General features: G+C 38.8%; 1 protein-coding gene across 3 annotated transcripts in view; it reads left to right on the top strand.

The window, feature by feature from the left end:
• The window catches only part of MRTFA (myocardin related transcription factor A), a 95,808-nt gene that overhangs the window by 2,129 nt on the left and 76,522 nt on the right, over positions 1 to 17,157 (top strand). For 2 of the 3 annotated variants that reach the window (XM_085570396.1, XM_085570399.1), the window contains exons 2-3: positions 6,103 to 6,166; positions 15,902 to 16,163. In XM_085570396.1, coding sequence (XP_085426522.1) covers positions 16,119 to 16,163 — 45 coding nt within the window. In that variant the 5' untranslated portion in view covers positions 6,103 to 6,166; positions 15,902 to 16,118. Of the gene's footprint in view, positions 1 to 6,102; positions 6,167 to 15,901; positions 16,164 to 17,157 lie in introns of those variants that run through there. The other variant, XM_085570397.1, reaches the window with a different exon arrangement.

Genomic DNA, 17,157 nt, shown 5'->3' with positions numbered 1-17,157 from the left:
TAATAATAATAATAATAATAATAATAATAAAAATCCCAACTGGATTTCCTTCACTGTTGAGCCATGATTAAATCCTGTATGGTATTTGGTGGTGAAAACAGCAGCTGTGCTAGAGAGAGAAATATAAGAAAAAAAAAAAAGGTTTGGATGTTGGAGTGGAAAGCAGATGAATTCTTATGATGTGTCAAAACATTATCACAAGATTAATTGTTGCACTCATTTGGAATGTGCAGAGTGCCTCCTTATATGCTTTTTACCTCAAAAGCTTGATTTATAGCAACTCCAACACTCTTCTGCCTTTCCTCTTTATACTTAGCTATCCTTCCTTGTGTTGTAGATAATACAATTGGACTATCTCAATGTCTGTTTACTTACTGATAACTCAGTATTTGATTAAGATTCCTTTTGAGGAGTACAGTTGATTTCCTCCATGTAAAAAGTGGTAATAATTAACAAATCATATTACAGTTATACAAAGCTTTTCCTTTAAAGTTGGTTGTTTGTTTTTTTTTTTTTTTTTGATCAGTTGTGTCCTGAGGGTCAATGTCTTTTCCTGAGAAACTGTTGGAGAGGAAGCAGAAAAAGCAATTGTTCAGCAGTCTCAAACTGTCAGACACCTACTCTGGGAAAGCCAAATCTAATTATTTCCTGTTGGACATATTTGCTGAATCGAACTGAGACTGCAAACAGAGGATGTGGTTACACAGACATTTCTTTTAGTGGTGGGGCTGTCTTAAAAAGCTCGTATTCCCATTTGCCTTTTTCCTCCCACCCCACCATGTGCTGTCACCTCAGCAGTGATGTGGAGTCAGTGGAACTGTGTGCTAGGTCAGGTTAGGGACCTCATTTTTAATCTGGACATGTTTGATTACTCTCCCCCTCAGACCCCCCCCTCTCCCCCCCCCCAAAATAAAAAATGGGGAGAGCTGCAGGAATGCATAGCTGGAGTGGAGGAGTGCATTAGTAAGAGCTACAGCTAAAAGGAACGATAATTTCAAGTTGTTCCTATGATGATTCTTTTATGTGTGGGTGTTAGATAAAATGGATGAGTTTGTGTGAATTCAGAAACTAATTTCTTTGTCAAATATTCTTCAGTTTTTCAGGGATGCTATGTATGTAGTTAATGTGTATGTTCTACCTCCCAACCTTTGAATGCTTTCTGGGGTGCAAACACTCTTAAGTGGTTTCTTCAGGGGAAATGAATGGCGTTGGGCTGAGGACAGTTTTTGTTACTAGACTTAGATGTGCCACACTGGTCAGTCAGAGCCTTTAGATTTTTAAATGTGGGTTGTCCTTGCAGAGAGAAAGCAGTGCATGCAGCTTGTTCAGGAGTTTGCCCTCAGTCTGATACTCTGCTTTCAAATGTGAAAGGAATAAGGCTGCTGACGGTATTTCACTTCCTTTGATCCTTTCCCATTTCTTACTCAAGACACTTATTTTCCACACAGATAAATCTTAGAATTTGTCACTTAGTGAAGATATGTAATTTTTAAAATTAGTTTGGTTTATATTTCAGAAATTGATGTAATGAATTTAGTTTGTGCAGCATTCCTTTCCCTCCCCCATTTTCTTGTGTGTGTGTGTGCAGCATCATTATTCTTGTGTGAAGAAATATTCTGGATTTAGGCACACAGCCATATTGATAACATCTCTTCAAGAAGGTGAAATTTAACAAGTCACAAGAGTCACAAGTCTTTTTAAATCTTGAAAGCTAAACACTGAGCTTTTAATTGGAGATTTCTGCACCTTAACTTCATGCCATCCATTATTTGCTCTCCTACTACAAACTAGAGTGTCGACTACTTCTGCTTATCCTTCTTAATTAACTGGTGCTCCCTTTTTCAGCTTGTTTGGGCCCTGCTGATCCAGAAAAGTAGAGTTTTTGTGGAGTACAGCAGAGGAAGCATGGTAGCTGCTGCATGTGCCAGCACGCTGCCTTTTTGGCACTGAAAGAAAAACTTTCTCCTGGACAGGGTCAGGAGTTGCTGCTGCTGTTGTCTCTGCTTGCCATGGGTGCATATTGAAATGTGTATGTATCACAGTGCAGGGGGCCCTGGCATAAAGCAGTGCAGAAACATCCCTATTTTGCCATCTTCTAGTGAGGCAAATGAATGTGCTGACTGCACATCATCTTCAGAGTATCTTCCTGTTAGGGGAACAGGAGACTGAAATGATATGTCTAGTTCTGTGAAATTAATTTTGGTCTGGGACAGTCTACATCACAGATTGTTTCAACCTCAAATTAATGTTTCCTGTAATATATAGCAATTATGACTGGTTATAGACACACTGGGGAGGGGATGTGTGGTTCCTTGAGTCCTCCCCTTCCCGTGGTTTAGTGGAGCACTGAGGATGTATCTTCATTGCACAAGTGATCCATATGGTTGACAGCCTGTTTAGGCTTACTCAGATGAGATCATCCTTTACACACAACCATAGCCATGTTATGATGAACTCGTTCGTTCTTCAGTTGTTTATATGTGTGATGGTACAGCTCTGAGCAAAGATGAGACAGGATTCACTTTCTGTTAATTACAGGGAAGCTTTTCCTCCTTCAGGCAGAAGCTTTTGGAAAAACATTGAAAGACTCTAATGATTTTTTTTTAAATATTACTGTTTTTGCCCTCCCTTGTGATTTTTTTAGCAATATAATTTGTTTCCCAGCAGAATGTGATTACAGTCCACATTGTAACTTAATTTGTATTCTACTCTGTAAGATGGACCTGCATCCAGATGAGAGCTTTCTCTGAGTGACTGGTATGACTATGTTAATGTTACGCCTAATATAACTGTCTCTAAATTTGCTCTTATGTGTCCTGTTGGATATGATTTACAGGAGCAGATCATTTGAGTCTGAGTCTTTTTAAAGCCTCCATCTAACAGACAGTCTGGGTGCTGGAAGGGTGGGATATGAATTCTGCATCGCTGTGTTCCGATCTGAGTTCCGAGTCACGTCAGAGAGTTTCTGTGTTGTTCAGGCATGCCGAAACTCCCAAGTCACCAGTGAAGGCAGTAAGCCATTGTAATCACTCGAATAGCAGCCATTTGGCTTTAACACGTAAACACTGACATACAGACTTTTCCATTGGATGGAGAAGTTTATCAGCAAGATGAGACTTCTGCATTTCTTAGAAATGACACTATTTTTTCTTCAGAAAATCTAGGACAGTAGAGTTCTGCCTGTATTGGCTGTAGTGAGAGGAAAAAGGAGTGTTGGAGGAATGTTTTGATTGTGCTGTGGGCAAAGAATAGCAAAAGCAGTTTAACTGGAATTTTGCCAGAAAAATGTTTCAGTTATCAGATTAATCTTTGCTCATTCACTGCAGCATAGAAGGAACAGTAAAGAGCTTGTCTTTCATTACAGTTGTAAGGCTGTTCTGCTAAATATTTGTGAAGTTTGGCTTGTTAATTTTGAAGGCAGGGTGTGTCTGGGTTTTCTGTTGCTTCATCTTGAAGCTGGATTGAAATTCTATGGAGTGAGTGAATAAGAATAAAGATAGGAATATGTTATACCTGCAGCATCTCTTAGCTTAATAGCACACACATATTGGAAAAAAAAAAAAAAAAAAGACTGTTCATGCCTGTTGCAAGCCAGTTATCTCCTATTTGGGGTTCAGATGACCAAGCAGTAAATTGCAGGATGCAATACTTTAACTGTCTCAGGCTGAGCAGGAACTTTGTTGGCAAATTAGACTAAAAATTTTAAAGTTGACCTTTTATTGGCCAGAGTATCTGGAATACAACTTTAGTTCTTAGTAGAGAAAGTAAGAAGTGTGTGATGGGTGGGAGAACAGGGATCTCTGGGCACCTGATAAGGCTAATGGAAGTGCTGGAAAGCCAGGAGAGGTAAATAAGCTAGGGCAAGGAAAAAAACGCACTGAAGAAAATACAGAGATTATTTTGATTGGTTATGGGATTTCACTTTTGTAGAAAATGAGCAGATTCCCTATATCAGGACAGGCAGATCAAGAAAAAACTTATTGTTGGACCTGTCTTGACTCAACTGAGACTCTGGAGAACATGGATCTTAGGTGCTGGAAACTAAATAGAGCAGCATGGCGATTGTTCAGCTTTATTAGTGCTGTTGCAATCCTTAATTGGAAGATAATATTCAGTGAACCAAGATTACTGGAAATGAGTGATTGGCCAGCAGAAGTCTTCAAATGAAATGCCATTTCTAACTTTTGCACACTTCCCTGTTGTGAAAAGTGGTTTCAGGGATACCTGAGTCTCCAAAAAAAAAAAAAAATCCCAAAATAACAGCAAACTTAAATATAAAAATTCCACTCAAAAGCAAACTATGCCAAAAACTTGCACTGAAGTAGAGATTTAATATATGGATAAATTTCACTCACTTATAATTTGTGGTTTAAAGAACCAATATCATCACAACTAAATTGTGATATTATGTGCTTAATGCTGTCAAGAAGAATGTTCCAGCAAAATTGTTTTGTTAAATTCTCGGGTACCTTGTTCATCATGTTGGAATAGTAAACTATTAACGTTGGTTAATTGTTTGCTATCTTTGTGGAAGACTTTCCTTGACTTCTTGAGGCCTTTTTGCCTTGCCTGTTAGGGAATCTAGGATCTGAAATTCTGTAAAAAGTACATTGTAAGTATATACTTCATTGTGTAGTCTTGCATCATTTTTATGTTATAATTACAGTTGTATCACTGACTGCATTATTAAAGAAAAATAATTACTTATTATGGGTTCTCAAATTAAGTAGTTGTAAGTAATTTAAAATATTGACTTGATGACAAATACTGTGAGAGGTGGCAGAATGACTCCTTGCTTCTGTGATAGAGCCATGATTAATGTGTACTGGCACACTTTATTGAGAGAAGAATAGGAATATTCTCTGTAAGAGAATTTTCTGAAGTAGTGGTGTCCTTTCTTGTTGTATATTTTCCCTTTGGTACCAGTATTGTAAATCCCTTCTCCTTCAAATTAGTGGAGTTAAGTGGAGGAAAGTGGGCCAAGCAGTGTCCAATTCATTACTTGTAGCTCCTTCTAAACAGAATAAAATTATTTTATTTGCTGGAGATCAGGAAACTCACATTTTGTGTTACTCTTATTATTCAAGCATCGAGACTAATCAGTGTAACTGATCTTATTCCTCCTGATGTTGAAATAGTTGATAGCTTATACTATTTTTTTAACAATTTGTTTTCCTTTTCAGTGGAACTATGCTAATAATCTTGTCCAAAGTTCATCTGGTCTGAAATTTGTATTTAGGGAGATGCCTGTTTCATTTTTATTTTATCTTCTTGACAAAATATTATAGCATTTTGACTGCAATTCTGTGCTTCTGATGTCTAGGAAACAAAGTCTGAAAAATTTGGAGGAGGAAATGGAGTGGAAACTTTTATGATGTGTTTTTTTTTTAAAGGTGGCTACGGAAGTAGGAGTAAACGTATGGCAACTTCTGACCCTTTTTATTGCCATTTGAAACAACAGTCTTCCACAGCCTCTGAAGTAATTATTTTCTAGTTAGGTACTGCTAACTAGAATGCCTTTTAGAACTGTGTTTGCCTTTTAGAACTGTGTTGCTAAAGAAAATGGTGTGTTACTTCAATATATTTATGAGTTTTTAAGGTGCCTGGCATGGTTCTTTTCCCCTTCCTCCAAAATGGGATTCCTGTTGCTGTCTTGACAGATCTCTGTAATGTACTTTTATCTTTTCCCTGTTTTTGTGTGGATGGATAATCTGGTGTCATAAACTAGTTGTAACAGTTCCTAAGTTCTACTATCCAATGTTTAAGAATGATTTCAGTAGAGGGACTAGAAAATTGAATATATTAGTTGGTGAATATTCTGTCTTAGTAGATCTCAAACAATGCATTCTTCAGAACTGACAAAGCAGCAGTCCTAAAATAAAAGTTCTGCTCTGCAAGTAGCATGGTGTGTGAATATCAGTGTGGCAGTCTTGATGGTATTTCAATCCAGCTTCTGTAGTGTGTACCAACTGAATGATAGATTCTATTTAAAAAGAATCCCGGATAAAAGACTTTGCACCTTACTCTTAAAGGAGAAAATGGGCTGTGTTTGGTTGTTTGTTTTTAAATCTCTGAGTATTTGTGTCCTGTTTTCTCTTTCAGTGACTGAAGAGAGAGCTGCTGGCATGGAAGTGAGCTGGATTTGTCTGTGGGAACTGTGAGTAGGGTATGTGTTGTGTTCTTTTTTCTGTCTTTAGTCTGCACCTTTTGTTCTTAGGTTTTGATATGAAAATTGCTTATAGTCACTGAAAGTGAGGGATAGTATTGTTTAGAGATAAAATATTTTGAATTTGTTAGTGTGACAGCTGTGCAGCAAGGACTTCATAGTGTCAAGAGTATAAACAGCACATGTGTGCACTTTTCTATGCTGCTGAGCAACTAGTAAGACTTCTTTCAAAGAAAGAAGCAATTGAATTTGGTATCCTTTGAATTGGCAAAGAACAGCAGCAATTCTGATTCACCCATCTCTACATCATGTTCTTTACTCACATTTATATTTCCATGTTACGGAGTACTTGCTACTTCTTTTCAATAAACTAGTTAGTTTAAACAAGGCAATAATATTTGTCTTAGCTTCTCTATGAATCACTGAAGAAAATTCTTACCTATTTTCAATAGTGGGGAAGTCCAAGGGTGGAAAGACAGCTGTTGTAAGGGGAAAAGAGAACAGAATATCTAGTAAATCAATTGCTGAACCTTCCACTTTATGAATATCATGTAGGGTAACTTCATTAGAAGATGCCAATAAATGCAAAGAAATTTGAATTTCACACTGAGTGTCCATTGATGGGGAGGAGAGAGAAAACCATTTCAGATTGGTTTAATTTTTGTAGACAGTTTCATACTGTCATGACTAAAGAATGTCACTGGAGTCAGAAAACTTCTTGTAGACTGTTTCGCTTTGGTTTTCCACTGTACTTCACATGAAGTAACTAAAAGCTGTCATTTTTCAATGTGTCTTGCTCACTGTTTTCTTTTTTCTTTATTTGTTGGTTTAGGGGTTTTCTTAATTGGCTTTTTGTTTGTTTTTAATGAGATCTGAGGAATCTATGGTTGCAGGGTTCAGATTGGTATCACAATGGGAAAACAAGCATGTTTCAAGGTGTAGCTTTCCATCAGAACAGCAGGCTGAATTGACTTGCTTTATGGCTGCAGAGTCACTGCTTGAAGGAGAGGAGGCGAGAATTTAAAATTGTGGTGAGGTGGTACAATATGGACATACAATCTCAGTCACAGCCTGTGATCAGACTGAATTAGATAAATTATAAAACTACTTCCTCAGACACACAAAAGTAAGTTGCCAAAAAACTTTACCAAAAAATCATTAAGATTCTAAAGTTTTGCAGTTTTGCCTGCTGCTTTTTGCTGCAATGAGTGCTTATGCCAGGAACTGAACTGACTGAAATTTAACTACTTTATCGTTGTTTTAATTCTTCCTTTGCTGTTATAAATTAAAAAAATTATTTTCTTTTATTTTAGTCTAGATTTGTTCCCTGAGCTGTCTTTCCTTCCTTGCCTAAGTCAGCACTTTATTATGCCCTGTGTCATTCAGTTCTAGACCCAAATTTCAATTCTTCTGTCTGAAAGTGTATTGTTTCTTCTGAGGCCTTACTTTCTCTGCTTTTCTTGACCGTTGACTTTCTCACTCCAGTCTGCTCTAAATCCATATTCAGCAGGAGTTCCTTCGTACTTGTTTAGCTGTGAATTTCCAAGTCAAAGCTCACATCTGGCTGCAGATCATCAGAATTCCTTTTTCTAGTTACTGTAGCCTCCCTGCTTCCATGGGTTGTTGGCATCCACCCCCACATGCCTTTGCTGCTGGCTGAATCTATTGCTTCCACTGCTTGCTCCTTTGGGGTGAGGAGGAATGCCTTGCTTTTAACATGAAGGAAATTTTAGAAGATGCCTCAGACAGTGATTGCAAGGAAGCCAGCCAGTCAGAAGGTGGTGGAAAGCAGGCAGTCCTGTTCTAAACACACTGCAGTTCATCATGCATTTCTTTGGCAGCAGTGCAGGCTCAAACAGCTTGCTCCCTTTCTCAGCTCCCTCTGTTTTGCTGGCATAGCTGTTTTTGTGGCCATGGTGAGCCACTCTGGGGAACACATCCTCCTGGAAAGAAGTGTTTTTCTCTAGATTATTTTTCATCTGGTCCAGTACATGTTGTCTCTGTGAGATTTATGCTGGTCTCACAATGAGGAAGGTATGAGAGTGGGAATGTGTAGCAGGCTGCCTAAGTTGGCATTGCTGCTAGATATTTGAGTGTGCTCTTTGACATTACAGTTAAGTTAATCTTTCAGTGTGCTGCTCTTGTAAAGGCAGGTCAAGCCTCTGCACAGCCTTGCACTCCTGCTTCTTCCTTTGCATCAGAGCTGGTGATTGTGCAGCCACGGGGCATAGCCAGCCAGCCAACTAATCCAGAAAAAAATGGCTTCTGATGTTTCACAGAGTCTGCTGGTTCAGCTGACCTGAGTCACCCCATGGGTGCACAATCATTAGATCAGTCAAAAGGAAAGCAACAGGAGCCAACAGCTTGATAGCTGTAGGCTGAATTCTTCTTTCAGTTATGATGTTGAACTCTATTGTGACCAAGGCCTAAAATACATTAATGTACCCACTGACACATGACACCTGAACATGACATTTTTTTGCTCTTTTGTTCTCTGAACTTCAGCAAAACCTGTTATTTCTTCAGTAGCTGTCATCTTTAGTCTCACAAACTAGATCGTTCATTTAACAGTCTGAGTGATATGAGAGAATTAGGTGTCTATAAAGGACTTAACTAGTTTGAGACTTAACATCCTCTGAAATTAGAAGAATATTGTCCTCATTCATGCTTTGAACTAAAGTAGTAACTTCAGAAATCGGTGGAGAGTTCATTTTTTTTTTCCAGCAAGGGTTGTTTGTTCTGAATATAATTGCTAATCTCCAAACTAGCTTTCTATTATCAGTTCTCTGTGTACCCAAAGTTCCATGGGCTTGAAAGCCACAAAGTTCCTCCAAATACATATTGAAGAATGAAAAATATTTCTTAAAAAATAGCTGGAATGTCAAATTACATTTCTTAGGTTGCTGTTTGTGGCTTTGAGAAATGAATGTTTATTGATGATTTTCCAAGACCTCTTAAAAACTTTCTATCACTGCTGGATGGAGTGAAGCAAATGTTAATATTTTATTAAGGAAATATTTAGGGCTTAGAGAAATACCATAATTGATGAGTGGTTGTTAAAATCATGTGCAAGGCTGTGTTTGTCTACAGCACAAATGATGCAGTTGATTGCTTTGCACTAGATGTGCATATTTTCTTCCTCAAGTCCTCACAACTCTATACATCTGCTCATGCCTTTTGTCTGATAACATTTCTTGCTGGCCCAAGCATATTTTGATTCTTGTACTGCTAGATTTGCTGGAGGTGTTAGCAGAAAGAGATGGTGAAGATTCAAAGATAGCCTCTGTTACTGCAGTGTTATTGGCACAGCACACATACAGATTTGGGTTCTTTAGCTCAGATAAAGCTGTACTCATTGTGTTTTACCAGTGTCTTCATTCTCATGTGTTGCAGTCTTTGCCTTTATAATACAGACTCTGCAGTGTAGTGGCTTGTGATCATGGACAACTTACACCTCCGAATCACTGCTTCTAATCCAGAATGAATTTGGTTACTTTTTGAGTGCAATTGCCCCTCTGTCCATCCCTGCTTCCAAATACTGTGCAAGTGAAGAAAGCTGATGACAGATTAATTTTGCAGAAGTCAAATGCATGTGGAATGTGTGTGTTAAAATAAAATTCATAATCTAAGGTGGCCTCTTTTTAGTGGTCTGCATAGTTTAGCTTCTTAACTTAGTGGTTCCTGAAGTCATCAAGACTGCATCTCTTCCAGGATACAATCTTTGTCATGTTTGCCTCACTGCTGACTCTATTGTATATTCTTTATGGGCAGTGTCATCATGTTGGCTCTCAATTAACTGGAGAAATAATTCTGCCAACATTAAGTTAATGTGTGCCTAAGTTAAGCTGACTGACAGGAAATGAAATAACACCTTTGTAGGTCTTCCTGTTGGTGACTTTGATATTGAGAGATATCTCTCATTCTGATTGTTACAACTTCTCAAGCTAATGCAGAGCCTCTGCTTCTGCCTGCTGTAAACTTCACTTCTCCTGGGTTACTTTAGTTTGTGATGACCTGGGGGATATAGTTGCTTTTGGATGTGTCATGGCATTCTCTTCCAGTGTTCTCACTAATTTCAAAGATTTGTCCACTTAAAGCCACTTTGCCCCAGGGTTGCCTCTTGGCTGGCTGATCTCAGTTGGCATGATAATTTAACAAAAGGCTGCTCATAAGTTTAAAATAAAAAAATGCCCTGTCTACTCAAAATAGCCCAGCTGCACACACATGCTGTTGCTGTTAGGTGCTAGAGGTTGCTTAGCAATTCCTAAATCAGTAGGAAATTGCTATTGCCCTGGCAACTTGGTCCTACAATGCAAACAAGGGAAAGCTGTTTAGAGAGGTGTCCTTTCTTGATTTGGGATTTGCATGTGTTTTGTGTTCTTTTCCCTGTGCTTCTCTGATTTTTAGTCACGTATTTTAAAATTTGATGTATGTTTTAATTTTAAGTTAAAATTTCTCTATGTTTGACTCTGGTTATTAAGTTTTCATGTATGGGAAGGATGATAGTCCTTGGTTCATTGAAATACTCACTGTCAAGATCTTAATTATACCACGAGTATCTGAATATTCCCAAAATCATGTAGGGGCAATAGCATGCTCTCAGGAGCCAGGAGTTTTTCAGTTATGTTGCTATAAGACACAAAACTGCTGTCACAACAATACAAGCATGAACCATTACACCTGGGAGGACACAGATCTGCTCAAGAGATACAGCGGACATTGCTTGTAAATAATAACTAATCTTTATCCATTTCTAACTTCTGAAGGCATTTAAACACTTTAATTTCAGATAGACAAACAAGACAGAGTCAGTTTTGCACAAGGTGTAAGACTAAGAATGACAGCCATAAAGAATTTTCTAAGAAATATTCCCTTTATCAAACCTGCAAACTATAAAGACTACACTGCTCTGAACTTGTTTTAAATGCTACCTGTTTAATTGCATCCTCTTGCCATTGCAACACCGTATCACAGTAAACACACAGGAAACCTGATTATCTTGGTCATTGGTAAAAACAGTATTCTGCTTTACATTTACCATATGACAGAATTACTAAGAGAACTTTTTTTTGTTAAAGCTGCTGATCCAGGATCACTGAAGCCCATGAGGTGAGAGGGAAACAAAATAGACAGACACAGAATGGAAACCTCTCTGACCAACAGTAAACTAGTGAAAGGTAAACTGGGAGTGGGATAAGGGATTAGGATTAGTTTCCTGTCATTTTCGCTCCATTAATCATCTCATCATAAGGGTAGACAAGCACCAATGTTGGCATAGGGAAGCAACAAAGACATGCATCCAAGACCTTCCCTTTGCCAAGAGCCAGCTTAGACCAATTTAGCTGTATCATACAACCACATCCTCTGGTTAGACACTAAACTGGCACTGCCAACAAAAGGAGCAGTTCAGCCTGCTTGTTCCTCACCTCCTGTCAGCCAGCACAGGCTGAACCAGATCAAGGAACTGATGTGTGTTCCATTTGACCTGGTCATAAAAACACACACACACACACACACACACACATACACATACACACACACTACTAGTTGTAATCTGCATCTGTTGCTGATCTGGCAATGCCAGCCAGACACACAAAAACTTGGTTATCCTAAGGGAGAATAAGGCACAAGGAAGTAAAAAAGAAATCAGGATGGCTACTTTTGGTAGCAGTCATCTTAAGACATTATTAAATGATTTAATCTATCCAGCATTTATGTTGGGTATGGACACATGCACTGTGGTGACACAGCTATGCGTGTAGTTAGCAATGAACTGGGGAAGCGATTTTATTGAATACCCAGGAAAAAAAAAAAAAGTCTGGTTTTCAGCTAAATAGATTCCTCAGTCAAAGAAAGGGCAGTGTAGGGACAGAATTGAGTAGCTGGACAGTGGAGAACTTAAAGGTTGCTTAAGCTGATGTTACTGCTGTAGAACATCTGTGGTATCACAGCCACTCTTTGTCCCAGAAACAGCTGGTGTAAAAGTAGAAAAATGCCATGATAGAAAGTTTTTGCCTGGTAAGGCAACAGATACAAATCCATAAGAGTACTTACTCTGAAACCCTTACAGAGGATAAGAAATACTAGCTCTTAATACTGTCCATCAGCTTCTGGATGACTCACTTAAAGATCATGGCATGGCACATTTCTTTATGGGAAAGTTTGTAGTCTGGTTGGAAATGACAGGAAAACAAACATTTAAAAATTTAATTAGGTTCTAAATATTAATGTGTGTAACTATCTGATTGATCATTCTACAATGACAGTTATAGAGTGATATAACTGTCTGGGAAGTCTAGAAACAGACTTGTGTTGGTTTGCAGAAAAGGATTCCATGTCTTTCACAGGGCTTCCAAATACTGTAGCATGAATGTTTATAAATCCTCAAAGCATCTTTTAAATCCCTCTCTGCCCTCATCAGACTTGTAATTGAACATATTTAAATCAAACTCATCCAATTATAGCTTTTATTGTAGTCTTGAGGACTGGATGGCTTTTTTTAATTGTGGGGATGTGTTCCATACCAAATCTTGGCACTGATTTGAAAAAGAGTTCTCTTGGAAGAGGCTGGATGTTTGGATGTACTGATGGTATCGGCTGGTTCTGTCCTCAGCTGGCACAAGCGCTGGTGATACTGCACAGGGAACTGCACCAGGGACTCGACTTAGCTGGAGTGTGAACTAGAAGACTGGCTTTTACCAGTTTTACCTGGTTTATTGTGTGTCATTGCAGAGTGTTTTGCCTGAAGTGGGAGGTGATGTGGAGGAAGGAGAAGACAGGCTTACCAAATGTATTTTAATTGATCATAATGGTTCATCCCAGTTTTGTTTCCTTTGAGCTGCAGCTCTGCTTGGACTAACAGAATTGTTGTCCAGACTGACTGATTTTTCTTTTTTTAAATTTTGTGGTGGTGTTCCACTGTACCATGCTGGTTCAGCTGTGCCTTGTATAGAGGAATTAATCCAGATGAAAAATTCCATTTCAGCTGAATCAGCTTTCTGATACAGTTCACAGTATGGCTCTACAAGCAGCACTTCCATCACAATTCAGGACATAGTGGCAGAGCAAGAATGAGTGTCAAGCCAAGGTTTGCTTAAGCTGTGTTCTTTGGTATGGGACAAACACTGACTGATGTGCCAACTAGGATTAACATACCTTCCATCTGTGTCTTTTTTCTGCATGAGTTAGGAAATGTGCAGGTCCAGGTGCAATTCTAGATAGTCCAGCTGCTGTGATGAAGTTGCATCGGACAATTTAATGGAGAAACTCTGGTTTATAATCTCAATACCAATTCACACCCTTTGGTGTGGTGTTGCTCAAGGTCACATAGCAAAAGGGTGTGTGAGCATGGGTCTCTTGCTCCTTGTGCTGTAGCTGGCTCTGCTGCGCTGCTTTTACTGTGGCTTGGTACACTCCTTTTCCATAAATGATACAGTTTCAGTAGTCTGGCTAATGTCAATATACTGATTAGGGACATAGATTCTATTTTACAACACTGTTGTTAAAGTGTTTTGAAATGTGATTTTCCTAGTTCATTGTGCACGTTATAAATTCTTCTTCAGAAGAAAATCCAGTATGTTCGAAGTTCCTAAGGACATTTTCTGTTTACCTAATTGGAGCAGATTTTGCATATTTGAGACATGTTTTTCTTCCCTTTCGAGAAGAGGAAGAAAATCTCTTTTAGAGGGTAGGTTGAGGAGGGAAGGTTGAGAATTCTGCTGTTCCCTATCCTTGTGGGGTGAATATTAGATATGTCTCTCACCTGTTTGTGATTTCAGGCCTGGCTGCACTTGTGCTTCCGCATGATCTGATCACCATGTGGAACTAGGCAAGGTGTGATGTCTCTGGTACATCTCCTTCCATAAAGCACATTGGCTTTGGCTCCTCTAACTGGGTGACAGCAGCCCTTACCAGCCAGCCTCCTGACTGGGCAATTACTCTGCCATTTAGCCCCTTTCCACAGGTCTCCCATCCTACAGGGACAGGGCCTGAGGCCAACTGTTATGACTTGTGTTTTAACTCTTTCCAGCCTTTGCAAAGGTTGTTGTAGTGTACCAAACTCTGTTAAGTCTGTGGTTTAAGGGTGTGTGTTTTCAGGTTTTCTCTATTCATTATTAAGAGAAGGGCATGATACTAATTTTTTCTCTTTTCAGATTACCGTTACAGTCTTTCAAATTGATATGGTTTCATGTTTGCTTTGGACAGGAAAAATATCAAGGAAGGAGTAGGCACTTTCTAGCCAGATGTTAACTGAAGTAAAAGCAAATACTTCATATGGCAGTAAGGTTTGGCTCAGTCTCATTTGTTTAGTTTTAACAAGCACCAGCTTCAGTTGGTGGTTTTTGTTGTTTTCTATTTTTTTTCTCCACCCTTCTTTTCTTTGCTTCTCTTCAGATCATGACATAGGGTCTTGGGAATGAATGTATGACAACGTGGATGAAATAACGGCTTCATTACCAGTGAATTTGTATTGTTGTCTTAAATATACACTGACAAAATATTTGAAACAAATTTTTGTACTGTTTATAACTTTGTTCTGGATATTACAGAACAAATGGTGCTAATTAACTGAAGTATGCAAGTGGGGAAAGTGACTATTTGAACTCTTTTGTCAGCTATTAATGTGTTGATGTTGTCACACTCATCCAGGTTAATTATGAGTGTTAAGTCGGGAATACTTAATAAAATCTGTATTGCTAAAATCCTTGTTTCCAGTTTATGCTTTTTGATTAGTTTCTGGAGGATTTTCCTGGTGGTCTTGACTTTGCTTTACGGCATCTTTTTGAAGTTGAATGTTAGCATCTGCAAGTACCTTTTACAACAGCGCAACTGAGTCTTCCAGGTTGAAACAGCAGTATTCTAACATGCAGGAGCCTTCTGTCCTCATTAATTAAAACCAAGTATGATTGCCCTTGTATAATGTCCATTATTGTTTAAATGTTGACACAGTAACCATTTCACTGGAGACTTACAGCTGGTTTGTTTCTGTTTAAATTACTGAACAGAAAAGAATTTTAATTTGAACAAAGAAGTGGCTTTTGAATACTTATTTAAAGAATTATGGAAATACAATAAAATGTTTTAAAATTACTTATTTCATTAAACCCCTTTGTATGTTGCACATTTTGGTTAAAGTAGCTGAGGTTTAAAACAGAAAAGCTTTTTTGTTTATGTGGAATATTTTTCTTTTATTCACTTTCACTGATTGTGAATGGAAAGGATAGAATGGAACAAAATAATTTTTTGAAATGCAGTGGATTTTTATCTGAAAATCCTCATTTGTTGTACTCAGCTGTCCTGCCAGGTTTATTATGAAGCATTACTTTACCTGCCTGGATTTCAAATCGACTGTTGTTAAAACACTATTGTTGATATAAAGGGCAGTATTCAAGAGTTCAACAAGGTTCCAAATAGACTGACTTCACTGGAGTGAATCAATCTGTTCTTCTCAAGACTGGGTTCCTAAAATACCAAAAATTGAGAATGTTCTCATACTTTATAAGAAAATTATAATCATCTGTAGTTTCATCAGTGGTTTCTGTGGTGATGCTGTTGGAGGTTTTTTCAAGGTTTTAAGCTGCTGAGTTGAGCAAGTTTCATTGGATTTCAGTTGGTGATGGTCACACAAACTCAATTTGTTTCTCTATAGCATGGAGGACACCATGATGAACTGGACATATGGCTAAGGCTTTCATGTGAGATTTATGGTCTATTTTTTGCTGTTTTGTCTTGCAGGTTGCCATCACGAAAGCCAAAGTGGATTTCTCCGGGGTGGTGTGCCTGCCCCCTTCCGTCATTGCTGGAAATGGGCTGGACGGAGGAGGGGCTGGCGAAAATGACGATGAGCCGGTGCTGGTGTCCCTTTCGGCGGCCCCCAGCCCGCAGAGCGAAGCTGTTGCCAATGAGCTGCAGGAGCTCTCCCTGCAGCCCGAGCTGACCCTCAGCCTCCATCATGGCCGGAACCCCAACCTCCCCCCACTCAGTGAAAGGAAGAATGGTAAGTGGTGCAGTGTGCTCCTGTCTCATGTAGTGTCCTCACCAAATGGTGGTGTCACGGTAGATGTTCTGATAACAGGTCTGCTTTCTATTGCTTTTTACTATGGTCTTTTTTGGTAGGAAAAACTAATGATCCAGAGTTCACAAAATGTATTTACACTGTTCAGTTGGAAGGTTTGATGTTAGTAGCTTTGGAAGTTTCACAGAGCTCCAGTGATAAATGCTTTATGTTATTATTTTAGGTGAAAACCAGAAAAAGTTTCCCTGTACTTTGTGGTGACTAGGTTGTGCAAAACTGAGACAGTCAGTCAGAGGAAATCTTAGCTCACCTTCAGACTGTAGCCATCTGTAGATTTTTTTTTTGTCACTTTGGTCTGCACTTGCCAAGGATGAGTAACTTTCTCACTGCAAATGTCTGAAAGGTTCTTTCAGACTTCCTGGAAGGAGAAACAAGAACTAGAGTTGAAAATTAAGTGTTCCAGTAGGCTTTTTGATCCTAGAGTGAGAATACCTGCATGTCTATCAACTTGCAGGTATCTTATGGGCAACTATATAGTCGGTTACAATATAGCGGCAATATAGCTACTCAGTGACCAGAATTCTTGGCTTTGGAAGGCTGTTAACTGTCTGAAGCTCAGGATCACCAAGCTGCCATGAAAGCCTTTGCATGTTCAGCCTCATCCTGTGAGAGTGATGAAACCATTTGATAAGCGGTGGCTTCTGTTGGTGAATTCCTTTTGGTGATTTCCCTTCACTCCATCTTCTGGGGTATATCTTGGTGGTATAAGGGCCTTACTGCAGTCTGAATTCATACTATCACATGCAGGGTACTGTGGATTTGAGTGTGGTCAAGTCCTGTGTGCCTTAGTGTTAGACATGATGGAGTTGCATGACACAGCACATGAGAAATGCTGGGGAGCTCCAGGGTGGCTTTATAGCCAAAACATAATTCTTCTGGTTAAGTGATTTAGAACATGTGCACTGAAGTACAGTAA

The sequence above is a fragment of the Lonchura striata genome, chromosome 1A, assembly GCF_050655825.1.
Source record: "Lonchura striata isolate lonStrDom1 chromosome 1A, ASM5065582v1, whole genome shotgun sequence".
Lineage (NCBI taxonomy): Eukaryota > Metazoa > Chordata > Aves > Passeriformes > Estrildidae > Lonchura > Lonchura striata.
This window is presented reverse-complemented; position numbering and strand designations above follow the sequence as displayed.